At 38.9% G+C, this 22,425-nt stretch overlaps 1 protein-coding gene across 9 annotated transcripts in view; it reads right to left on the bottom strand.

Moving 5' to 3' along the window:
* Window positions 1-6,477: 6,477 nt before the first annotated feature.
* The window catches only part of LOC124790314 (nucleolar transcription factor 1-A-like), a 210,033-nt gene continuing 194,085 nt past the window's right edge, over window positions 6,478-22,425 (bottom strand). For all 9 annotated transcript variants that reach the window (XM_047257773.1, XM_047257776.1, XM_047257782.1 and 6 more), the window contains 2 exons: window positions 9,844-9,972; window positions 6,478-8,922 (listed from right to left, as the gene is read on the bottom strand). In XM_047257773.1, the coding sequence (XP_047113729.1) occupies window positions 8,779-8,922; window positions 9,844-9,972 (273 nt within the window). In that variant the 3' untranslated portion in view covers window positions 6,478-8,778. The remainder of the gene's footprint in view (window positions 8,923-9,843; window positions 9,973-22,425) is intronic.

Raw genomic sequence — 22,425 nt, 5'->3', positions numbered from 1 at the left:
ACACACACACACACACACTCACACAAAAGGATATAACTTTCACAAGCTTCTTCTGGCAGAAGAGTTGAATGGGAAGGAAGAGGGGTGAAGGGAAAGGACTGGAGAGGTTTAGGGAAAGGGATACAGTTTAGATAAGTCAGCCAGATCTCCAGTTTCTGGATGACTTTACTGGACAGTAAGTCTCCCCTGACCCAGGATTCTGGGTGACTTTTCTAAACTGTATCCCTTTCCTTAAACCTCTCCAGTCCTTTTCCTTCACCCATCTTCCTTCCCATTCAACTCTTCCACCAGAAGAAGGAGCCGCTGGCTCCGAAAGCTTGTGAAAGCTCAATCCTTTTGTGTGTGTCCCCCTGCCACCACTTGGTGAGTAGATATTTTTATCTGTCCATTTAACTAAATTATCAATAACTGATTATTTTCTTTGTTATAATGAATTTAAATGGGAGGACCTGGGCTGCCAACACACGTGGCTTCCAAGGCCAACCCAGGAAATACCAATGAACCGTTCTACTGGCATGCATAAATCACATTTCAAGACGTTCTTGAATTTCATCCAGAAATGCTGGCAACGAAGACTATAATGGGTGAAGATAACGAGCAACAGACAGCCTTGCAGGCAGTTCTAATGGAACAAGCAGCGTATCTCAGATAATACTGGCCCACACATTTAGAGCAAATCTGGCTTTAAATCTGCCCGCTTGAATGGTGTGAGGGTTTTCATCTGCCCAGGCATGCAAATTATGTGTGTTCACACAATCTTCATGAGTGAATGTGGTTTCACCTGTCACCAGTACTTTCCAAAGAAGCTTTGCGTTGTTTCCACACTCTTCCATGAGCTAAGTGCAGAATGTAGCTCTCTGTGGGTAGTCTGCTTCGTGAAGGTGCTGAACTCTCTATTGATGACAAGGATGCAGTAACACTTCACACAATGTGGGATGAACAGTCATATAAGATGTCCCACCCGATGTGCCAAGCTTCTTGCACTTGACGGTGGGTTGTTCTTCAACTGTACGTGGGATTTCCTTCTCATAGTCAGTGGTGCACTGCAACAAAAGTTCCTGCGTTCGGAATGCAACAAGTTGGAAATCTGAGATGACAGATCTACCTTACACTTGCCGCAGATTGCCTAGTTTCTCCTTAAAACAGGTGCACATCAGTTAATTGCGTAGAGGTGTATATCTCCATTGTGTTGGAGCTGCCTTTGCATACTTTCTGCAAGCAACTATGTGGCAATGGGTCTTTACTGAGATGTGGACGTGAAGAAGCAAAACTTATGGTCTATTCTGCCAGGTGTTGCACACTTCGCGGCCCATCTACAGCCATGCAGAAAACGTCAAGTTGTAAAGTTTGTGGGAAGAGAAAAAAGAACAACACACTGACATGTGTACCTATTAAGGTACCACACATAAAAATGTCTGCATTTATACCCGTTACACAAAACATATTCAGCAAGACTGGTGAAGGGTACCGCTTACCGCTACTAGTAATTTTCTTTCCTGTTCCACTTGCAAATAGATGAAGGCAGAAACGATTGTCTGTATGCCTCCTTATGAGCCCTAATTTCTCTTATGTTCATAGTCCTTATGCAGTATGTACACTGGCGACAGAAGAATCAATCTGCAGTCACCTTCAAATGCTGGTTCTCTAAATTTCTGCAATACTGCCGTATGAAAAGAATGTTGTCTTGCCTCCAGGGATTCCCATTTGAGTTCATGAAGCATTTCTGTAATACTTGCATGCTGATGGTAACCAATAAGAAAGCTAGCAGCATCCCTCTGATTGCTTTGAGGTCTTCCTTTAATCCAACCTGGTGAGGATACCAAAACTTGAACAGTACTCAAGAATGGGTCACACCAGCATATAATGCCATCTCTTTTATAGATAAGCTACACTTTCCCAAAATTATCCCAGTGAAAAGAAGTTGGTATTCTCCTTCCCGACTTCTAACCTGACATGCTCATTCCATTTCATATTGCTTTGCAACATTACACCCACATATTTAATTGACGAGACTGTATCAAGCGGCACACTACTAGTGCTGTATTCAGACATTACAGGATTGTTTTTCCTACTCACCCGCTTTACCTTACATTTTTCTGTATTTAAAGCAAGCTGCCATTCATCAGACCAACTAGAAATTCTGCCTGAACACCTGCCATCGAGGACAACATATCATATTCTATTATTTAAAAAGTCTTCGAGCCACTCATGTATTTGGGAACCTAAACTGTATGCTCAGACCTTTGTCAAGTCTGCAGTTGGAGACCTGGTCAAATGCTTTGTGGAAATCTTGGAATACGGAAACTGTCTGTTGTCATCCATCCATACATATTTTAAAATAATTTCTATCTTCCTAACTGAAGAGTTTGTTTATTTTTAGCTTCGAACATATTTTTAAGCCTGTCTAGTGCACCTTCTCATTATTTGATAAATTGTAGTCAATTTCACTCATTAATTCCAGTTGGTTTTTGCCAGTTCCATTTTTTATTTCCTTTCTTCTGGCAGTGATGGAGGATAAACATGTTCTCCTCAATAAATTCTCCTGATGTCCAGCATCAGTTATGTCTGGTCTTTTACACAAAGATTCCCACATTACCATCTTCTTTTGGGAACTGCTGTCATTTATCAGCTTCTGGACTTATTCCACCTCCTCATCAGAATGTGAGCACACCGATGCAAAGTCACAAATTATTTTAACATAACATCTTTTATTTTTGTACCATGTCTTGCTATTGCCTGAGTACCCTTCAATGTCTGCACTGTTTTTAATGTTCTTGTTCACAATGACGCAAACACAAATATCCTCACCTTCCCTCTGCATTTCCCCTGTAGTACTACACATGTTCAGACACAGCTCATTTTTATGGCACAGGGTAACAGTTAACTCTTTTTCGACATTAGTTCCCCATTAATATTTCTGAGGAACAGAAAAGTAACAATATTATGAAAACGAAAGATGCTACTCACCATATAGCAGAGATGCTGAGCTGCAGACAGGCACAACAAAATGACAAATAAAGCTTTCGGCCAGTAAGGCCTTTGTCAACAACAGATGACACACACACACACACACACACACACACACACACACACACACACAAAAATGCAACTCGCACACATGACTGCAGTCTCGGGCAGCTGAAACCACACTGTGAGCAGCAGCACCAGTGCATGATGGGAAGGCAACTGGGTGGGGGTAAGGAGGAGGCTGGGGCAGGGGTATTTGGTAGGGGTGACGGACAGTGAAGTGCTGCAGGTTAGACGGAGGGCAGGGGAGGGGTGCAGAGGGGAGCGGGAGGGGGAATAGTGAAAAAGGAGAGAAGTAACAAGACCGGGTATGATGGTGGAATGACAGCTGTGTAGCACTGGAATGGGAACAGGGAAGGGACTGGATGAGTGAGGACAGTGACTAACGAAGGTTGAGGCCAGGAGGGTTCGGGAATCTAGGATGTATTGCAGGGAAAGTTTCCACCTGTGAAACTCAGAAAACCTGGTGTTTGTGGGAAGGATCCATATGGCACAGATTGTGAAGCAGTCATTGAAATCAATGTCATGTTTGGTAGCTCAGCAACAGGGTAGTCCACTAGTTTCTTGGCTACAGTTTGTTGGTGGCCATTCATGAAGACATACGGTTGGTTGTCATGCCCATATAGAATGCAGCACAGAGGTTGCAGCTTAATTTGCAGATCACATGGCTGGTTTCACAGGTAGCCCTACCTATGTTGGGGTAGGCAATGTCTGTGACCGAACCTGGAGTAGGTGGTGGCGGGAGAATGTATGGGACAGGTCTTGCATCTAGGTATATTACAGGGATATGAGCCATGAGGTATTAGGTTGGAAGCAGAGGTTGTGTAAATATTGATGAGTATATTGTGTAGGTTTGGTGGACAGCAGAATACCACTGTGGGAGGGGTGGGAAGGATAGTGCGCAGGACATTTCTCATTTCAGGGCACGATGAGAGGTAGTCAAAACCCTGGTGGAGAATGTAATTTAGTTGCTCCAGTCCTGGGTGGTACTGAGTCAAGAACATAAAAATTCTAATTCCATTCCCCTTCCAGTTGTAAACATAAATAATAATGTGTCTATAGGCCAAAGCTGACTATCAGTTCCAAAAATCCAGAAAAAATACTGTTTGCTACTTACACCCACACCCCATAAAACTAAGCAGCATGTCACAGCAACTGACGGAAAAACACAAGTTCGTGAGAATTTTATGGCAGCTCTGCGTTAAGTGCAAGAACTGAAACTTTAAATCCAAATGATACTCAACAGTTGTACAGAAATGTGCTATTGTAACACATATATAACAGATTCCCAATAATATGAAAGGATAGGATGCTGCTCAGTACATAGAGGAGGCAAGTCACAGACAAGTACAATGAAACTTAGTCTTTTACAATGTGCCTACCTGCCATTCAACAACTCCCCTATGTAGTGAGTAGCACTCTGCCATTTCATGCTGCTGTTATTAACAGATTTTAGATTTTTAAGTGCTTTTACAATATGTATTTAATTCCAGAAGGTAAACTTTTTCAGCTAGGCTCAGTTAAATTTCTGTAAGTCTTTAATAATTTAATTATTACTTATGTGATATAATGTACCTACATCAAGTCATTCACATAATTCTTGCAAACCTTTCCACTTTCCCTTAAAACACCAAGATGTTAATTTCACTCAACAAATTTAGATACTACAGAAGTGATGAGGAACGATACATTTGGCTGTAACTTCTAAAACCATAGATTTAGAACAGGGCACAATCACATTTGACATCCATTACCAAATGTTGCTTGTCACCATATGGGATTTGGCATGTTACCTAATACCAAGAAGGATTTCCCCCCAGCCATCTTCATTAATCATTATTTACAATCACAAAATTGTAGCACAGAGAGCTGTGCAATACCATGTGAGCATTATTAATATTGCCACAAATACAAAGTAATCTCTTTTTGTTTTTATAATCAATAATCTTTATTCATGAGATTTTATTTTCATAAAATACGTTCACAAAGCAATCTGTAATAAACAGTCAGTTCAAAATACTCTAACTCAGTTGCAATAGGCAGTGCACCACTCCACGGATTTCTTTAGTGGGTCTTTCACAATTTGGTACATTTTTAACAACCACATGGGCTGGTCTATTAACGCTGTAATGAAAGTGTCGATTTGCCAGAAAGGAGAAGCTGAATATAGAGAAAGTTGAAACAAAGGCTAAGAGTATTGAACACACATTTAGTACACATGGACAATTCTCATAATTAATATGTTATTGAAGGTTTGTTAATTTTTCCCCAACCTATACAGAGAAGAAAATGGGTGACTGTAAAGTTACTGAAGCATAACTGTTATTACAACTTGTTTCACTGTGTATAAAAGAACCTACCATATATGATCTTTCAATGGTGGCAGTATCTATTTCTGTTCACTTAAGCATTGTCACTAATGTATTTTTTCCCAATGATGTTGCCTAGATGTAAATCCAGGGATATGATTATGGTGATCTGTGGATGTAAACATTAATCCAAAGACAATGAAGATTATGTTATCTGCATTAACAAATGATACAAAGTATAATGCAGCTAATTGCCACAGTGATTCCCAAGTGAAAGTCTTTTGCAATAACAATTAATGTCAGTACATGTAAAATGGGTAAACTTCATTCTTTTTACATAATCTAATCATCAAAACAGTGACTTACGAAAATATTCTGGTTTATAGTTTATTAGAAACAGTGGAAATGTTACAGTCCAAAAGTAGAAGTGATGTCAAATGATTACATTAAGTGTATTTAGAAAAATTCAATGATGAAAATAGCAGAAATGATTAGTTATATAAAAAGTACGAACAATATTCAAATAAGTATCAGCATAAATCTTTTAATTGCTGCCTACTTTGGAATGGACGGATCTGACTCCTAAACAAATGTTTTTGGGGGCTGAAAAGCTCTTTTCTGCAATGACAATTATGGAGAAGGAGAATCAGGTAGCAGAAAATAAACAATTTATATTTTAATAACCCTGAGTATGCTGCATTTATGAAATGCCACATTACATACATTATACACCAAGAAACTACCTTATTATTATTTCTGCTGGCAACAGGAGTGTTTTGAAAGTACATGTACAATTCTAGGAACAAAATGGTAACTGAAAACACTTGCGGAAGCAGTGCTAGTTTCACACCAACTGCCATTTAAGATGCAAGCAGGTACACAAAACTAATTCTTAATCGCATGAAAAAAGGATGGGTGGAGAAAATACGTAATTAATGGGAACTGAATATTTCAAACCATTTGATGTACACACACACACACACACACACACACACACACACACACACACACACACACACACAGAGAGAGAGAGAGAGAGAGAGAGAGAGAGAGGGGGGGGGGGGGGTGAGGGAGGCGGCAGCCTACAAAATAAGTAATTCCTCTCTGCTTTCTGGAGGGCTGGTAAAAATTATTTCAAATCTCAGAGCTAATATGCTGTAATTTCATCACCATGTTCAAAACATTACAGTAAATGAACATTATTCTTCTGAAAATCAATTAATAGCCCAGCAAAAAATATTTTTTTAATACCAGCAATGGGGCAAAAATACAGACATTTGCAGTGTTCACATATCCTTTTTTTCCCAGAACTGTGCAACTCCAGCTGTCTCTTGTTTTGTCTCTGAAGCAATTTGTTGAGACAACTAGAGCTATACAACACCTGGTAAGAATATTTAAATTCAGATTTGGAATTATTATGATGCTTTTTCAGCATATTCCAACAGAGACTGCAGAAATAAGCTTACAGTATTTAGGCCACAGTGCTGTCAAACATGTAAGAGAGATGAACTCACATCATAATACAACACACAACCACATAAAAATGTATTTTAATGAAAACTTTTTGTTTTAGAATAATCCTGTTTTTGTTGTAGCTAGAACGCCGCTTACTAAAATGCTTAGCACAGTGTTTCGACTTATGAAGATATATGAGATTGTAAATACAATTCCCTGACAAAAAAATTAACATTTTGAAGTCATGAATGTTTTTTAGAACAGTCCTGTTTTGTGCCTCACTTGATCCATTCTTATAGCATATCCATTAAATCACTTAAAAATTCCAAAATGAATAGTAAAGGAGGTCAGCTAAAACACAAACACTTTATTATAGAAAAAAATTGTGCCCCTAATATAATAAATAAAAGAAACTATGTCTGATGAACGTTAAATTATATCTCCTTTTTACAGCTGCTTTAAGACAAAAGCTTGTGATTCCTTATACAACACATAAATCTTAGAAATATTTTTATGACATGAAAGTAAACAGAAGTAATATACAGAAATTAGACATAAAGTGATTTGTACTTAAATTCAGCATATCAGTTACCAACTATTACAATGCACTTCAGAAGTGTACCATTAAATATTTACATCTAACATACAATAATTTACACAAGACAATTACAAAATTGGTAAATAAAAATAGGTCACTGACTTAGAGAATATTCTTTTATGACAGACAATATACACAAATTTCCATTTACTTATTGGGTAATGGAGCATCCGAGATATTCAGCCTTCACTCCAGGTAAAGACACTGATGCACATCTCGGTCAGATTTGTACGCATCAGTCTTACTATACACCTTAAAATAGCCATGTGGATTAAATGTTTACAAAATATAAAATTAGAGTCTTACAAGAAGATACACAGAAGAAATAGGAAAATATAAAGCAATAAAAATGTTTAAAAATATATGAAACGACAATATTTATAAAAAAAGTTGATGACTGACAGCAACATTTAAAAGCCAAAGATCCTTTAAATAATTGTAACCTAATCAAAGGATAATATAAGGGTGAAGACCACCGTGGGATGGAGAATGATGTAGAATAAATTTTATTCTAAGTAACAGAGGCAAAATAATAGTAGTAATTAATGGGACAAGGCAATCACCTAATTAACAAAAATTTCTTGTAGGTAGAGGCATCCTACAGATTCTGACATGACAAGGGGGTTTAAAGAGGGAGAAACTAGATGCAGGCAAGATAATCAGTTACTGGTAACAAAAAACAGAAAAAAAGTGAGACAGGAGGAAATGGATAAAAAGCAGAACAGAGGAGAGATGGGATAAAAGAAGGGTCACAAAAGTTTGACTAAGAATTTGCAGATAGATGGAAAAAACAGACAATATACATTGTCAAGAAGAGCTTCCACCTACAAAGTTCCACAGTCTCTCACATAATTTTTGTGAACATTTACAGAACACATCACTGTTCCTTCTCAAGGTATATAACATTAGCCTGAGTGAGCTAGGTTGTGTTAGTGCAAGTCATTAATGACAATTGAGTACAGGTAGCGAAAATCCTGTCCTGTGTGCCATTTATAAAGTTGGTGCACTGTACATATTTCCATTTACAGAACAGTTAAATTTTCTTTTTGCTTCACAAATATTTAAAAAAAGTTATATCTACACACTTTTTCATAAAATTCCATGTTTTCATTTCTCTGCTGTGGAATGTGCCATGGTAGGAAGTTACATGGTTAGCGAGACTAAACTGACAGCAAGCAACCAGTCTAGTTACAAAATATAATTCTAAGTTTGACATTGCTGCGCTTTCAAGCAATGTAATATATTTCTTGTTAAACATGCTGTAGCTGGGACATAAATCTGCCCCACAGCACCATTCTGGTCCATAAAGAAATTTTTCTCTTCCTTTCTTTTAATAAAACCCCTTTCAGTCTCAAATCTTCATATACACACAGTGATGAAGTCAAGAGATCACTCTGAATCACTATCACTCGAAGAAGTCATAGAAGATGAATCATCACTTCCCTTTGTCTTTTCAGCATCACTATCTGAGTCACTTGAATCATCAGAGTCACTATCACTGTCCGATGATGAATTTGCATCAGAGTCTGAGTCCTAGAAGAAATGCAAAACAAAATAAATGGCCATGGCTTACAGCAAAATCAATTAAGTGACGTGTGTTCTTACTTGGCATCTCCTAAACATAACAGGTATTTTAGCAGATTCTCTATAAGCACGGCAGGACTGCTTAAAACTACATAACAAAAGAATGGAAACAACAAATAACAATGAGGGAAGGCAGCCACTAACCTACAACAGACTGACACATGGCGCAGACATACGCGTAACAATAGAGATACTGTACCAGCTTTTTTACTAGCTCCCTTTTTCTACAAAAGCATAATCTCTCCACACATAGACACTCATGGTCAAGATGAACGCATTTGGATGTCTGTTACACTGTGTGGGGTACAGTGTAAACTATAACTAGAAAAAGAGTGATAGCTTGAAATCCAGTAATGTCTCTGCACTTTTGCATGTTTGTATGTGCCACACATCAATTAGCTACAGGACAGTGTGTGTTTTGACAAAAGAAACATTAATGAGATACTGATTAATGCAAATGAAAGCTGCAACAAATAAAATGCAGCTGTCAGCTTATGTCAAATTTTTCTGATAGTCATACAGCTGCCTCAAGTTACAAAAGCCAGTTCTGCCCATGTTATTTTCTTCCCTCACCTGCTCACATTTCCGTGTACCCACATTTAGCTGCTAATTAATTCACATATAAGTTTACTAGCAGTTACCTCAAAAGTCACTAGTACTTAGTATGTCACCATCCACTGAAACATGTTGCACACTAGTTTCAACTATCACATGAAAAACTGTCAGTGAGACTAAATTATCATTTAAGTTATATTGGCAAGAGAAAGAGTTTTAAGCCTGAGAGAGAGAGAGAGAGAGAGAGAGAGAGAGAGAGAGAGAGAATAGCTGCCCCTTCATAAATGAATTTTGAAGAAGAGTAAATTTACAAACTTTTTCTGAACCATCACTTTCTTTGCTGCCATCATCTGTGTCAGAATCTTCTGATGACTGGGCATCTTCAGTCTGTTTTAACTTTGCCTTCTGCATAGAGTACTCTTTCAGCTCCTCTTGAGACAAACCCTATAAGAAGCAGAATGGTAATAAATGTGTTAAGTTTTTTGTATGTTAGCAGAGATGTCTATTACTATATGAGCACTGTTGATAACGTCCACAAATGAGGTAGCTAAATAGTTACAACACATGAAAAAATATTACTCAATAACCTAGGTTGTTTTTTTTTAACACACACACACACACACACACACACACACACACACACACACACACACAGAGAGAGAGAGAGAGAGAGAGAGAGAGAGAGAGAGAGAGAGAATATGAGAGGTACTTATTTGTCCATATCACAGCTCTGCTAAGTAGTTGAGCCTAATGTTATTTGCTTGCCTAATACCTTTTAATTTACACTTAGGCATGCTATATTTCTCTATCAGCTCATGATATGAGCTACAAAATCACGAAAGATCTTTACTAGTTATGTTCCCAGGCATCTTAAAAGACAATTATATCGACAGTCAACATAGCACAATGTATCTTCAAAAACTTAAATAAGACATCTGATGATTTAGCACGCAGAATAAAAATTAGAACGAAAATGAGCAAAGGTAAACTTCTGAGCTTCAGTGGTCATTAAAAATAAAGTAAAGAAATTTGTTTCTCCACACAAATGCATAATGACACCTAAATATATAAAAGAAAAGGTCTACACAGACTGAGTCACAAATGGCAACCGTGCTTGAAAATAAAATAAGGGCAAAACAGAGCTGCGAGTTACATCAATTTTGCATTTATATAGGAAATTGGGGATTGGGGGGGGGGGGGGGGGGTGTAGTAACGAGGTTTCACTGTTGAATTTTCGATTATTGACTTAAATTATTTCCAAGTCAGCCAGCCAAAACTGTTCAGAAGTGAAGATCCTTGAGGGTACTTGCTTGTTATGGAATTTCACAGCAACTTGACAACAATAAAGTATCGGTACAAAAATCTTATGAAATGGGTCAATACTGGACATTTATTTTGATAATTGTGTCACTAATATTCTCACAATTTACACTGTCTGATAAAAAGTACACATACAACTATCAGAGTACAACAGTATGGGATGTGTTCACCCTTGACCTTTATGAAAGTTTGAACTCTGCTGGGGACACTTTCAATGAGGTGTCTCAATGTCTGTGGGACCCACGTTTCTTCAAGAGCTGAAACTAGATTGAAGTTGCATGATGGGGCCTGGAACAAAGTCGATGTTCTAACTCATCCCAGAGGTGTTCCACTGGGTTCACGTTGTGCCTCACTGCCTTCCATTTACCACTTTATTATATGGTGCATTATCATGCTGATACAATCATTGTCTCTGGATTGTTCTTATGCTGTACACAGCACAGAATGCTGTAAAATGTGTTCATATTCTTCTGCATTCAGCACTTTCTTAAACGCTATTAGGAGAACTGCTTCCTAATCATGAAAAACACCCCATATTGTAACACCATCACCATTGAGCATCACAGTTGGTACTACCACATGATGGCAGGTAACTTTTTCCATTCGCTGAAACTTTTGATTGGATTGCAACTGAGGAAAGTGTGACTCATTGCTCCAAATCACTAGTTTCCAGTCATCCACTGTTCAGTGGTGTCACTTTTTACATCACCTCAAGCGTCATTTATCACTGACTACAGAAATTTGTGGTTCATGAGGGGCTGCTCGAACATTGGACTCCCCATTCATTTTAACTCACAATGCACAGTCATTGTGTTAGCTGGACTCTAAAAACTCTTGAGTGATTCCTTCCCCTGATCTCATGTAGTTTCTTACAACCACTCTCCACAGTGCTCAACAGTCCCTATCCATTGGTACATGAGGTCTACTTGGTCTTCTGACCATGAAATGGCTACCTTTCAGAAAGAATTACCAAAATGCCAAAGCGGCAGTGCTTCTCAGCAATATAAACCAATACCCAAATGTTTCCTTTAGCAAACCAATTCAAGAGTCACTGTTGACATTCATGTGCCATTCTACCTAATGGCTTCCCTTTAGGAATGGCAATACTGGACCATTCAGTGGAAAAAAAATCACACTGGAATCTTTTTTATGATATTCAAAGTGTACTATAACATCCATCAATTATTTAAATAAGACTCTGGCAGCCAAATCACCATCTTCCTGGTAACAGAATATTTCAAAAAACTCCATCCACTTCCATAACACTACATGAATGAACACAGAAACTTGGGGCATATTTTAGCACACACTTAGGGTATGAAATATATATTGAAAAAATCTAATTTTACTAGGCTTTATTGTTTATATGCTTGCACCTACAAACTTGGGGCACTTTTTACAATTACGTTAGGAAGCAAAGTTTTCATTTACTGATCATAAATATTCAATGCGTCCTTCACCAGATGCACAAGAAATGTCCTGACATCAGTCAAAGTTGTCTCATACATTTCTGAGAATGTCCGGGTGTTACTGCATTCACTACTGTTGCTATGCAGTGTCACAGTTTACCCGAAGCTGTTGAAAGGGGAGGTGCAAAGACATAGCTTCCTTTTAAAATATCCCCATGAGATGGTGACCTTGGGAACCAATGGTACAATGCAAGATCCATATGCTACTTCCAGCCAGTCCACTGTTGAGACAGCTCATTGTTAAAAATGCTGTTACTAGGAATGAGTGAGCAAAGGTGCTCTGGCCTGCTGAAAAATGAGATTTTTCAATGTGTTTTTGTAACTGTGTAAAAAGCCAAACAATTCCTGTAAGTGTGTCTCCTCCAAAAAAAATAAGGGCTGTAAACCTTTTCTTGGGAAATGGTACAAAACACGCAAGCCTCTCTCATGCTAGACTATGGTCTATAGCTGCTCTGTTCTCCATATTCTCATGTTGTGATTGTTCATTTTTCCACTTAAACGGAAAAATCACTGAACACTAAATGTGAAAAAAAATTATCTTCCTTCCATATCCAGAATGAATTAAGAAAACTAAATGTTGCTGTTTACTGCTATCGTGAAGGGTTCACAGCATTTCAGTTTGGAACACAAGTGTCAGTGCACTACTTACATAGCTCTGTTGAAAGCATTTCCACCTTGAATAAGAACTTGTGGATTTCCTCTTACAAAACAACAAGTGTCCTATAACTGCTCGCAACATCACTGAATTCTTTGAGCTGTAGGAGATACAGTGCCATATTATATCAGTCGCTCAGTCATAAGAGATCTGGATCTGCTGGAACTGAGAATGTGAAAAACCTTTGTTGCTGTGTTGTCACCATGTCAACTCAGTGCACAATGAATAATAGTGGAACAAGGGACTGAGCTGGCTGCACTAGGGACTAAGCTGGCTGCACCAGGAAGACTCCTGCCAGCAACCACATGAACTGCTGGCTTGCAGCTGGCACTGAGGAGAACTTTTAATACTGATGTGTTTGTTAATATATATTTCGAGTTTCTATCTCCAGTCTTGTAGAAAACATATTCTTGTGAAATTGAATGAATCTTTTTTAAAACACACTGCCACACCATTATTTTACAAACACACTTGGAATCAATGTGAAATTTCCCTAGATAATACTGTTCTAAAAGCCACTAAGTATCACATCATCTACATGAGAACTCGTCTGAAGTACTTAACGTTTGTATAAGGCTTTGCAATTTTCTGATTATTTTCTAGCCTTGCATACCGTCCAGTCAATAAAGAAAATCTGGGAGAAATATTGTGTAGTTGCTGATATCAAAAATCCTGAGTGTGTGTGTGTGTGTGTGTGTGTGTGTGTGTGTGTGTGTGTGTGTGTGAAGGTGGAAGCATTTAAAGGTCACCTTTTTATGCTTTTCCTGAACAACTCAAAAACTGCGGCTTCTACAGAAACGTTTATCAGTACAAAATTAAACTAAATTAAATTTGGTAAAAAAAAACTTCTCTTTCATTTTTTCTCTATGACTAATAGTTTCCATGCTGCAGGGGATTGAAAAATCACAGAGTATTAAAATAGTGCTTTAATAGTGTAAAGTGAATGTTTATTGTCAAATGAAGTGTGTTAAGAACAAAAATTGAATGTAGCTTCCTGGCAGATTAAAACTGTGTGCTGGACCGAGATTCGAACTCGGGACCTTTGCCTTTCTGGAAGTATTAAATGTATCTATCCCATTTACGTGTGGTAGAACCCTATTAAGAGACAAATTGTGTTCTGGGTGTGCGATGGATCGTTGCATGGGCAGGTGGTGTAGGGGGAGATGCATGAGGGAAGGCAGGTCACTGGATTGAGGTCATGCAATTCCCTCCTTTGTAGGTCCGCAAACAAAAGAATGAGCAGGTGAGCCTTCACTCTCCCTAGCTCACAATTTCTCAAAAAGCAACTATGGGGTGTTTCAAAAAGCTATACTGACCCCTCTACAGCTGGCCTTATGAACTACTGGCAACACATTGTGCAGAGGTGTTTATTTTCCACTAATTGTGTTAACGTTACATGGAAAAAAGGAAACACTAACACAAGTAACACATACAGACAGAATCTGCATAAATCTCTGCATGGTGTTCTACACTAGTAAGAGAGACACTGATCCTTAGTCATACTGCAGCTATAGAATTCTTCTAGGAAAGGCAACTTCCCTCACCAAGAACGTAGCTAGATTTTTAGTCTGCAAGCAGACTATACTTCATCAGCATTTCCTATCCAGTTTTCTCATACAAGTACTCAAAATAAATTCAATGAGATAATTTTTATGTAGTGGAATCATTTTCAGTTTATTGGGCGAGTACTTATTTGCAGTTGTTAAGTTAGCTATTATATAAAAAAAGGTCCACAGCTGGAGCTGTCGACTGTCTACTATATGGAACGGTCTGTCCCAAGTGTAACATGATAACACTGTCAACGAGGTCTGTTCAAAAAATTCTGGAACATTCGTGATTTCACGCCAATGGCGTGTTGGAGCGAGATGAAGTTGGCATAGCTGCACACATCTGTGTTTAATGTGTAACTTCCAGAAGTTTCATTGTTGTCAAATTAGCTATTAGGTAAACAAAGCTGTTACTTATTGTTCAGTGCTGTATTGAGTAGAATGTTGTGTCACACAGTTTCCAAATTTCAAGATGGCAGAGTTGGAGTAGAAAAGCATCTGCATTAAATTTTGCATGAAACCGAAGAAAACCTTTACAGAGACTCACCAAATGATGCAGGAAGCTTACAGTGATGAGTGCTTAAGCCATACTATGTGTTACGAATGTTTCACATGGTTTAAAAATGGCCAGATGGAAGTTAAAGATGAACCTCATCCAGAAAGCCCTTCAATGTCTCCCGGCAACACTCACATCAGGAATGTCAATGAAACTTTGCTTGCCTATTGATGACTGACCATCTGAGAGGGTTGTAGATGAATGTAACATTTCAGTTGGACTGTGTCATGAAAGCCTGAGACAGAATCTCGGAATGCATCATGTTGTACCAATCTCATCCCACGGCTAATGAATCAAGACCAGAAAGACCTTCGCCTCATAATTTATGAAGAGCTTTTGGATTGGCAAATGAGGATGAGATGATCCTTAAGAGAATCACAACTGGTGATGAGACATGGGTCTACAATTACAATGTTGAAAGCAAGGTTCAGGTTTCACAATAGGTTGGGAAAGGTTCACCAAGACCAAAAAAGCTCTTCAGGTCAGGTAAAATGTCAAAACAATGCCGATAGTTTTCTTTAACTCTGAAGGATTTGTTCATCATGAATTCAAGCCATAGGGACAAACTGTCAATCGATGATACTCTCAGGACATGTTGCGATGTCTGCGAGAAAATGTGAGAAGGAAACAACTTCAAATGTGACCAGACAATTCATTGTTGACACCACACTCGTATCTCTGTTTGTGCATGACTACTGTACAAAAAAATGAAATCACTGTGATGCCGCCTCCTCCTCTGTACTCCAGATCTGGCCCCTGTAGACTTTTTTTTATTTCCAAAGTTGAAACCCCTTTGAAAGGATGAAGATTTGCAATGACAGATGAGATAAAGGAAAATTTGTTGACAGCACTTCACGTCATCCAGTGCGAGATATACCAAGACTGCTTTAGAAAGTGGTAATAGCACTGGGAATATTGTACCAATTGTGGAGGAGAGTATTTAGGAGACTATGTACAATAAGTAAAAGGTAAGCATAGACAAATTTTGTGGACAAAGTTCTGGAATTTTCTGAACAGACCTTGTATTCAACGAAGTTCATTTCACAGTCTGGACTATCAATGGCTGGAACATTTTTCACAACATGATGGATATCAAATGCACTGTCCCAGCCTCCGCCTAAGACTTCCCTATTTCTAACAGGAGCTTAAATTGGCTCCCTCTGCAATAGAAGTATGTCATCCATGTGTTATGAAACTTCATATATATCAACATAAGTTGTAGTGCCCCAAAATTGAAAAGTAGTGTGAGTGGTATACGTATGTGGCATTACATATGTAAGTCGCCTCAACTTATTATCGAAGTGTCAATTTCGACTTAAAAAAAAAGGGGGGGGGTGTTAATTTTATTTGTATTTGCTTCTGAAAATGTTGTCAAAATTATGTTGTAGAAAGAGCATATGCAGTGGAGCCTGTTGCAGCCAGAGATGTCACGCGACCATGACGATAGCAGCAGTGTGGAGCGCGGCAAAGATACCGACTGATGCGCAGCTGGCCGCTATTAAAGAGGAATGAAAGCATCTAATAATGAAAGTTGTGATAAAGAGACAATTAACATCACATGTTCATTTGTTCAAAAATTCTGGTTCTTGGTTTTGTCCCTTGTTTCAAGAGGAGTTACCATTGAGATCTCGTGTAGAAAGTTACATTTGCGGCATCAGGGAGTTAGTCACTATTGAGGTCACGGGGTAACATCAGTCAGTTCGTGACACTTGGGAAGTGTAAGCCAATTTGGAGTTGGCGCTCAAGTGATTTAATGTTGGATTTGGGCTTCTAAAGTTATTAGTTGAACCCGTGATGGGGTTATGGCCTATATGGGAAGTTATATGTAATTATTGCGCGAGCTGTATTGTTCGCAATCGGTAGTGGGACGTGCGATGATATTTGGAGTTTGCTTTAAAAGAGTAACTCATTGTGAGACATGCTAAGAGATGGGTTTTTCTCGCATTTTCATGTGATTAGTGATAGTGTAAAGTTTGGTCAAGCTAACCTTAGGGTTACTTGCAATCAGGCGTTCCGTACCTCATGCTAAGGGGAGGTTCTTTTCAATCTTGATTGTGTGTATTTGGTATCGCCTTCACGCAAAGACTTTGTGAGTGATTGGTTTAATAAGGGTAAATGTAGTAACCAAAACCAATCGCGGGAACACCTTGGGCTGCGGATTGGAGATGCCAGGCGGGGAAGCCGCCGGCGGTGGAGCACACACCACCGGGTAAACACAAGGACGAGTCGGACGACAGACCAACGACAGACCAACGACAACCGACAACAACCGACAAAGACCGACACAACAAGGAAGAGATAAACAACGGAGGCTTATAGAAACCACAACACCAAACACCAACAGTAAATCCACTCGTAACCAGAGCCAGCCAAACGTCAACAACGAGCAACGACCAGAACGCAGTACCGCCGAGATATAGACGCAATCCAGAGCGAGTACCAGACTGACTGGACTAGGGCAGAGCGGGTCCCTATATACGAAACTGGAGGGAGTGGCTATTGGCCGCTGTCTGCACGTGGCGTAGCTGTGGCGCCCTCGCTGCGCGAGAGCCGCTGCGCGGAATAGCCACCATGGACGCGGAGCCCTCTATGGGCTGACCACGTCCATTTGTTCTGGCGTGTGTTTGACTTTCGCAGCGGGAGGTACTAGAGTAAGCACAAAGGTACATGTGCCGTTGCCGCTTCTATAATAAGGATTTGCTAAAGCTTTGGCGTGAGTGTGCGACTGTATTGGTTGTAATTGTGGGGGAAGTCCTAAGGCAATAGAATCCCCGGCTTAAAGAAATCTCAAATTGAAGTGCGGCCTGTGATTGTCGTGTAATTATTGTGAGATCGGACATCCTAGTTTGATTAATGTAAACGGGAGAACCAATCTGTGTCAGATACTTTGCGACGCGCGCGAATTGGTGTAATAGTAATTTTCCATCTGACAAAACTGACAGAAGACCTATTAAATGAGTAGAGCACGATAATTGTCTCTTTGAAATTGTGAGTGCTGAGTGTTTTAAATTTGGTATAGAGGGTCCGCGTATGTCAATGCCTGAAGAGGGAGAGATTTGCTTTGATGTGAGTGAATATTAATGCTACTTTAAAGTGGCGGTGACGCTTAGGTATTTTGTTTCTTTTTTTTTTACTAGCTTCCGCTTAGTGGGGAAGTAGTTTACCACCAGCACTCACGCCTGACGAAACTTTGTGGGGACATTGAAAATTAAGTAATACTTGATAAAGTAAAAATTGGTGTCTCATGTTATCATTTCTCCCCATATCTTGAAAATATAACAGAATCTTGGAATCTAAAAAAAAAAATTATACAATAATAATAAAATAGTTAAGTAAATAAATAAATAAATAAATAATAAAAAAGTTAAATATTAAAGTGAAAGATAAATCACACTGAGAGTTTGTTACGATAATTGCGTAAAGTTCAGCTTAAAGTATATGAAAGAGGTTTTGGTCTGATGGTTTACGCGATAAAAAGTGGAAAAGTTAAGTTATGGGGAATTAATAAACTATAAAGGTTGTAGCATAAACCATTATCATTGATAGAGTGCAAATAGCATTATCCATTGTGTGTGTTCATAAAAAGAAATAAGCAAGCATAGAGCTGCAGTGCAGTGACTGTATAAGATTAATAATCTCCGACTAGCAACGATTCAGTGTAATTATATCGCTGGCATGCTCTTACGAAAATGAAACTAACTGAAACTGGTAGCTAAGAAAGTTCAGTCTAGATTGATTGCTTCAGTGGGGTTCTATTAAAAGGAACGCTTAAACTCCACGTTGGATAGTTTTCAAGCTGGGAAAAAGATAAGATAAATCCAAGGTATCAGTGTTGGAGTGTTGGTTTATATAAGTGAGGTTTCCGATCACGCTGCTGTGAATGTGAGTTGAGTTTAATTGACTTAAGTAGCGCATCCTAATCAGACTAGTAGTTTCTGTTTGATTCCATTGACTAGTAGATTACTTTTGGTGTTAGCTTGCTGGTCGAACCTGTAAAATCTTGTGATATTGAGATGCGTTAACTAAAAGTTCCAATCGGGAGCTAACACTAGCCGATAAAACCAGAAACTATTTGTACTAGTGGTGGTCCAGTTGCATCTTCGCCGGTAGCTATTGTGCGAGTGGTAAGCATTTGGTTAAACTTTCCATCCTCACAACTACTTGCAGATAGCTGATATAGTACACGGTGTTGCGGAACTCTATGGTGTCGCTACGCGTTTTAATACACTTGTCATCTCTGTGTATCAGCGCCATCCCACCCAGGTTTGACAAACTGATAAATAGTAGTCACTTTAGCAGGTGTTGTTGGCTAGCGCAGCAAATATAATTTAGCAGACACACCACCACCGAGGAGCAGTACAAAGTCCGATTTTTTTAATACGCATACTGTACTTTCCAGCAGCCTTATGTAATGTTTTCATGTTTTTAAACATTTCCAGTAGTGTTTGTATTTTCAAAATTTCTAGTTTATTGATTTAGTTCTTGTGCATGTGGCACTCACAATGCAGATTATGTGATTCCTTTACTAATCACGTACTGTGTGATGCGGCTACACCAGTCTTAGTGTAACGGATTTGTATTCAGGAGGACTGGGGTTTATTACCCATTCGGCCAGCCTGACTTGGGTTTTCCATAGTTTCCTCAAGTTGCTAACGTGAATGCTGGGATGATACCCTTGATTAGACCATGACCAATTTCCTGCCCTATCCTCGCCTAGTCCTATGCTACTTTGTTAATGTTTTATATATTATTTCTATAACATTTCTAACATGTCTGAAACTACTGTACTATGGATGAAGAAGTAAATAAAATAAACGAACACAATTAATGGTGATGGAAGTGCAGCAATTTTCTGGTCCGTCATTAATTGACCACTAAGTGACTATCGCACAATTACAAGACTTTACAATACACTGTAAATGACCTTAACAGAGCCAATCTGTTTTCCACCAACAGCAATAGATCACTGACAACATCACACTTAAAAGTTACGCATGTAACGAAGCAGGCTGGGATATTTTTACTTCCCCTCTTATTTTGCCATCTGCCTCCTTAAAATTCATTTTTTCAATTTTAACTAATTACCATTAACATAGGTGAATATTATTTGCATTTCCATAAAAGAGAAAGGCTGGCCCCCAGTTTTAAAGAATATAACACTAGATCTAATTTCGTGATTAGTTTTATGTATGTAATTGTTTTTCTAATTTATTTTGACTATTCCGAGTTAGTATCTTTTATTATAGGGCAAAATCAATAATTGTTTCATAACTTAAATTCTATTGTTGACTTACAAACAAATATAAATCCTGTACTAATTATAAACATTTGGAGGAACAACTAACAGTAATCTTAAAGGATCTATCTGGCTCTATTCGAAAACATGTTAGCAAAGCCAGCCCTTAATTAATTCCAAAATAAAAATAGTTCAAATGGCTCTGAGCACTATAACTTCTCAAGTCATCAGTCCCCTAGAACTTAGAACTACTTAAACCTAACTAACCTAAGGACATCGCACACATCCATGTCCGAGGCAGGATTCGAACCTGCGACCATAGTGGTTGCGCGGTTCCAGACTGTAGCGTCTAGAACCGCTCGGCCACTCTGGCCGGCAATTCCAAAGTAGTTAACAGTTTCGTCAAAAGTATTGTTTGCGTAACTGTGTATGTTAATTTCATGATTTAGACAAATAATTCGACCTAACTCGTGCAGTAGAAGAAACTGTTAAAAAGAACCAATTTTTCGATGTATTTAGTGTTGGGTCTAGGCAAGACAGCCTAGACACAATGCGAGGAAGCCGAAAGGCACGCGCTAAGCTCACGCAGATGGGCGTGAGGTCTGAAACAGGATACGTAATGAATGCTATAAAGAAAAGTACGTAGCTTCTGGAATGCTTAACTTTAATCCATCCTTGTGGTACATCGCTCTTGATGAGACAAGTGAGACTCATTAGATACAAGCTATGTAAGGCTAATGGCGCCTTGCTAGGTCGTAGCCATTGACTTAGCTGAAGGCTATTCTAACTATCTGCTCTGCAAATGAGCGAGGCTTCGTCAGTGTGCATCGCTAGCTACGTCGTCCGTACAACTGGGGCGAGTGCTAGTCAGTCTCTCTAGACCTGCCGTGTGGTGGCGCTCGGTCTGCTATCACTGAAAGTGGCGACACGCGGGTCCGACATGTACTAATGGACCGCGGCCGATTTAGAGCTACCACCTAGCAAATGTGGTGTCTGGCGGTGACACCACATTTAGTTAATCAAATGAGTTAAGTTTTAATTGTAATTTCTGTAAATTAAACATCAAAAAACGTGAAATTTCGGTACCTATTATTGTGATGATACGTAAGGGCCTGATTTTTGGTCATGAGACAGTCATTCCACGGTCGAGTTTCAGACGAGTAACCTGTTTTGGTTAGAACAACAACAATACATCGACTTAACAGTGAAATAAGTGTTACACCAATAGGCCGTGTGTGTAAAAACAATGACATTGTCTGTTTCCACATCTGCCTGTTTATTATTCAAGAACTGTGAACTTTGTGGTTAGGTTTTTACTCCTCGTAGATGTACATCAGGAAACTATTGTAGCAGTATGTGGATGTTCGCCTGCAACCTATTAATGAGGCGTATCGAAAGATAAACAGTAGTGCAATGGCCAAATAACTGTATGTTACTGAGGGGTCGTGAACCGTGAAATTAAAGTACTGTGAAACACAACTGTGCACCTGTCGGCTACATTATTTACAGTAGTCACTGTCGGAATTACAAACCCCATTTTTCAGCCAGCACAGCAATGCAGTATGTCGACACCGAGGATAACAAATGAAATAAATAATGGAGGTGAACCGCTACAAGAACTTGTCACCCACTGTTAATTGGAATGTATTTTACATAAATGCTCACTTAACAACTGCAAATAAGTACTCACATAATAAAACAAAAATAACTCTGCTATATAAACACGAGCTCAGTTAAGTGTCTACTTAGATGGAGTTGTGCACAGGAAATGTTGGGGAGGTTAGTTCTTTTTTAAACTGAAAAGCAAGCAGCACTCATGATGGTAGATGACTTTCACGAAAGAACACTCCAATTGCCGTACAGGATGACAAAGACTCAATTTCCCCATTATTTTTAGTAACTCATATATTTATTCAACACACTGCATGGAATATACAACCCCTCTAACACACTTTGTGGAAAATACCCCCCCCCCCCCCCCCCCTCTAGAGTGTCTGTCCACCACTATTTCATAAGGGGAGTTGAGAAAGAGTCAGTATAGCTTTGTGAAATCCCTGTAGTTGCTTTTTGTGACATAGTAGGGAATAGAGTGAGTGAGGTCTCACCCGCTCATT

The sequence above is a fragment of the Schistocerca piceifrons genome, chromosome 1 (genome assembly GCF_021461385.2).
Source record: "Schistocerca piceifrons isolate TAMUIC-IGC-003096 chromosome 1, iqSchPice1.1, whole genome shotgun sequence".
NCBI classification, from domain to species: Eukaryota; Metazoa; Arthropoda; class Insecta; order Orthoptera; family Acrididae; genus Schistocerca; species Schistocerca piceifrons.
Note: the sequence above shows the minus strand (reverse complement) of the source record. Positions and strands in the feature narration are given on the sequence as shown.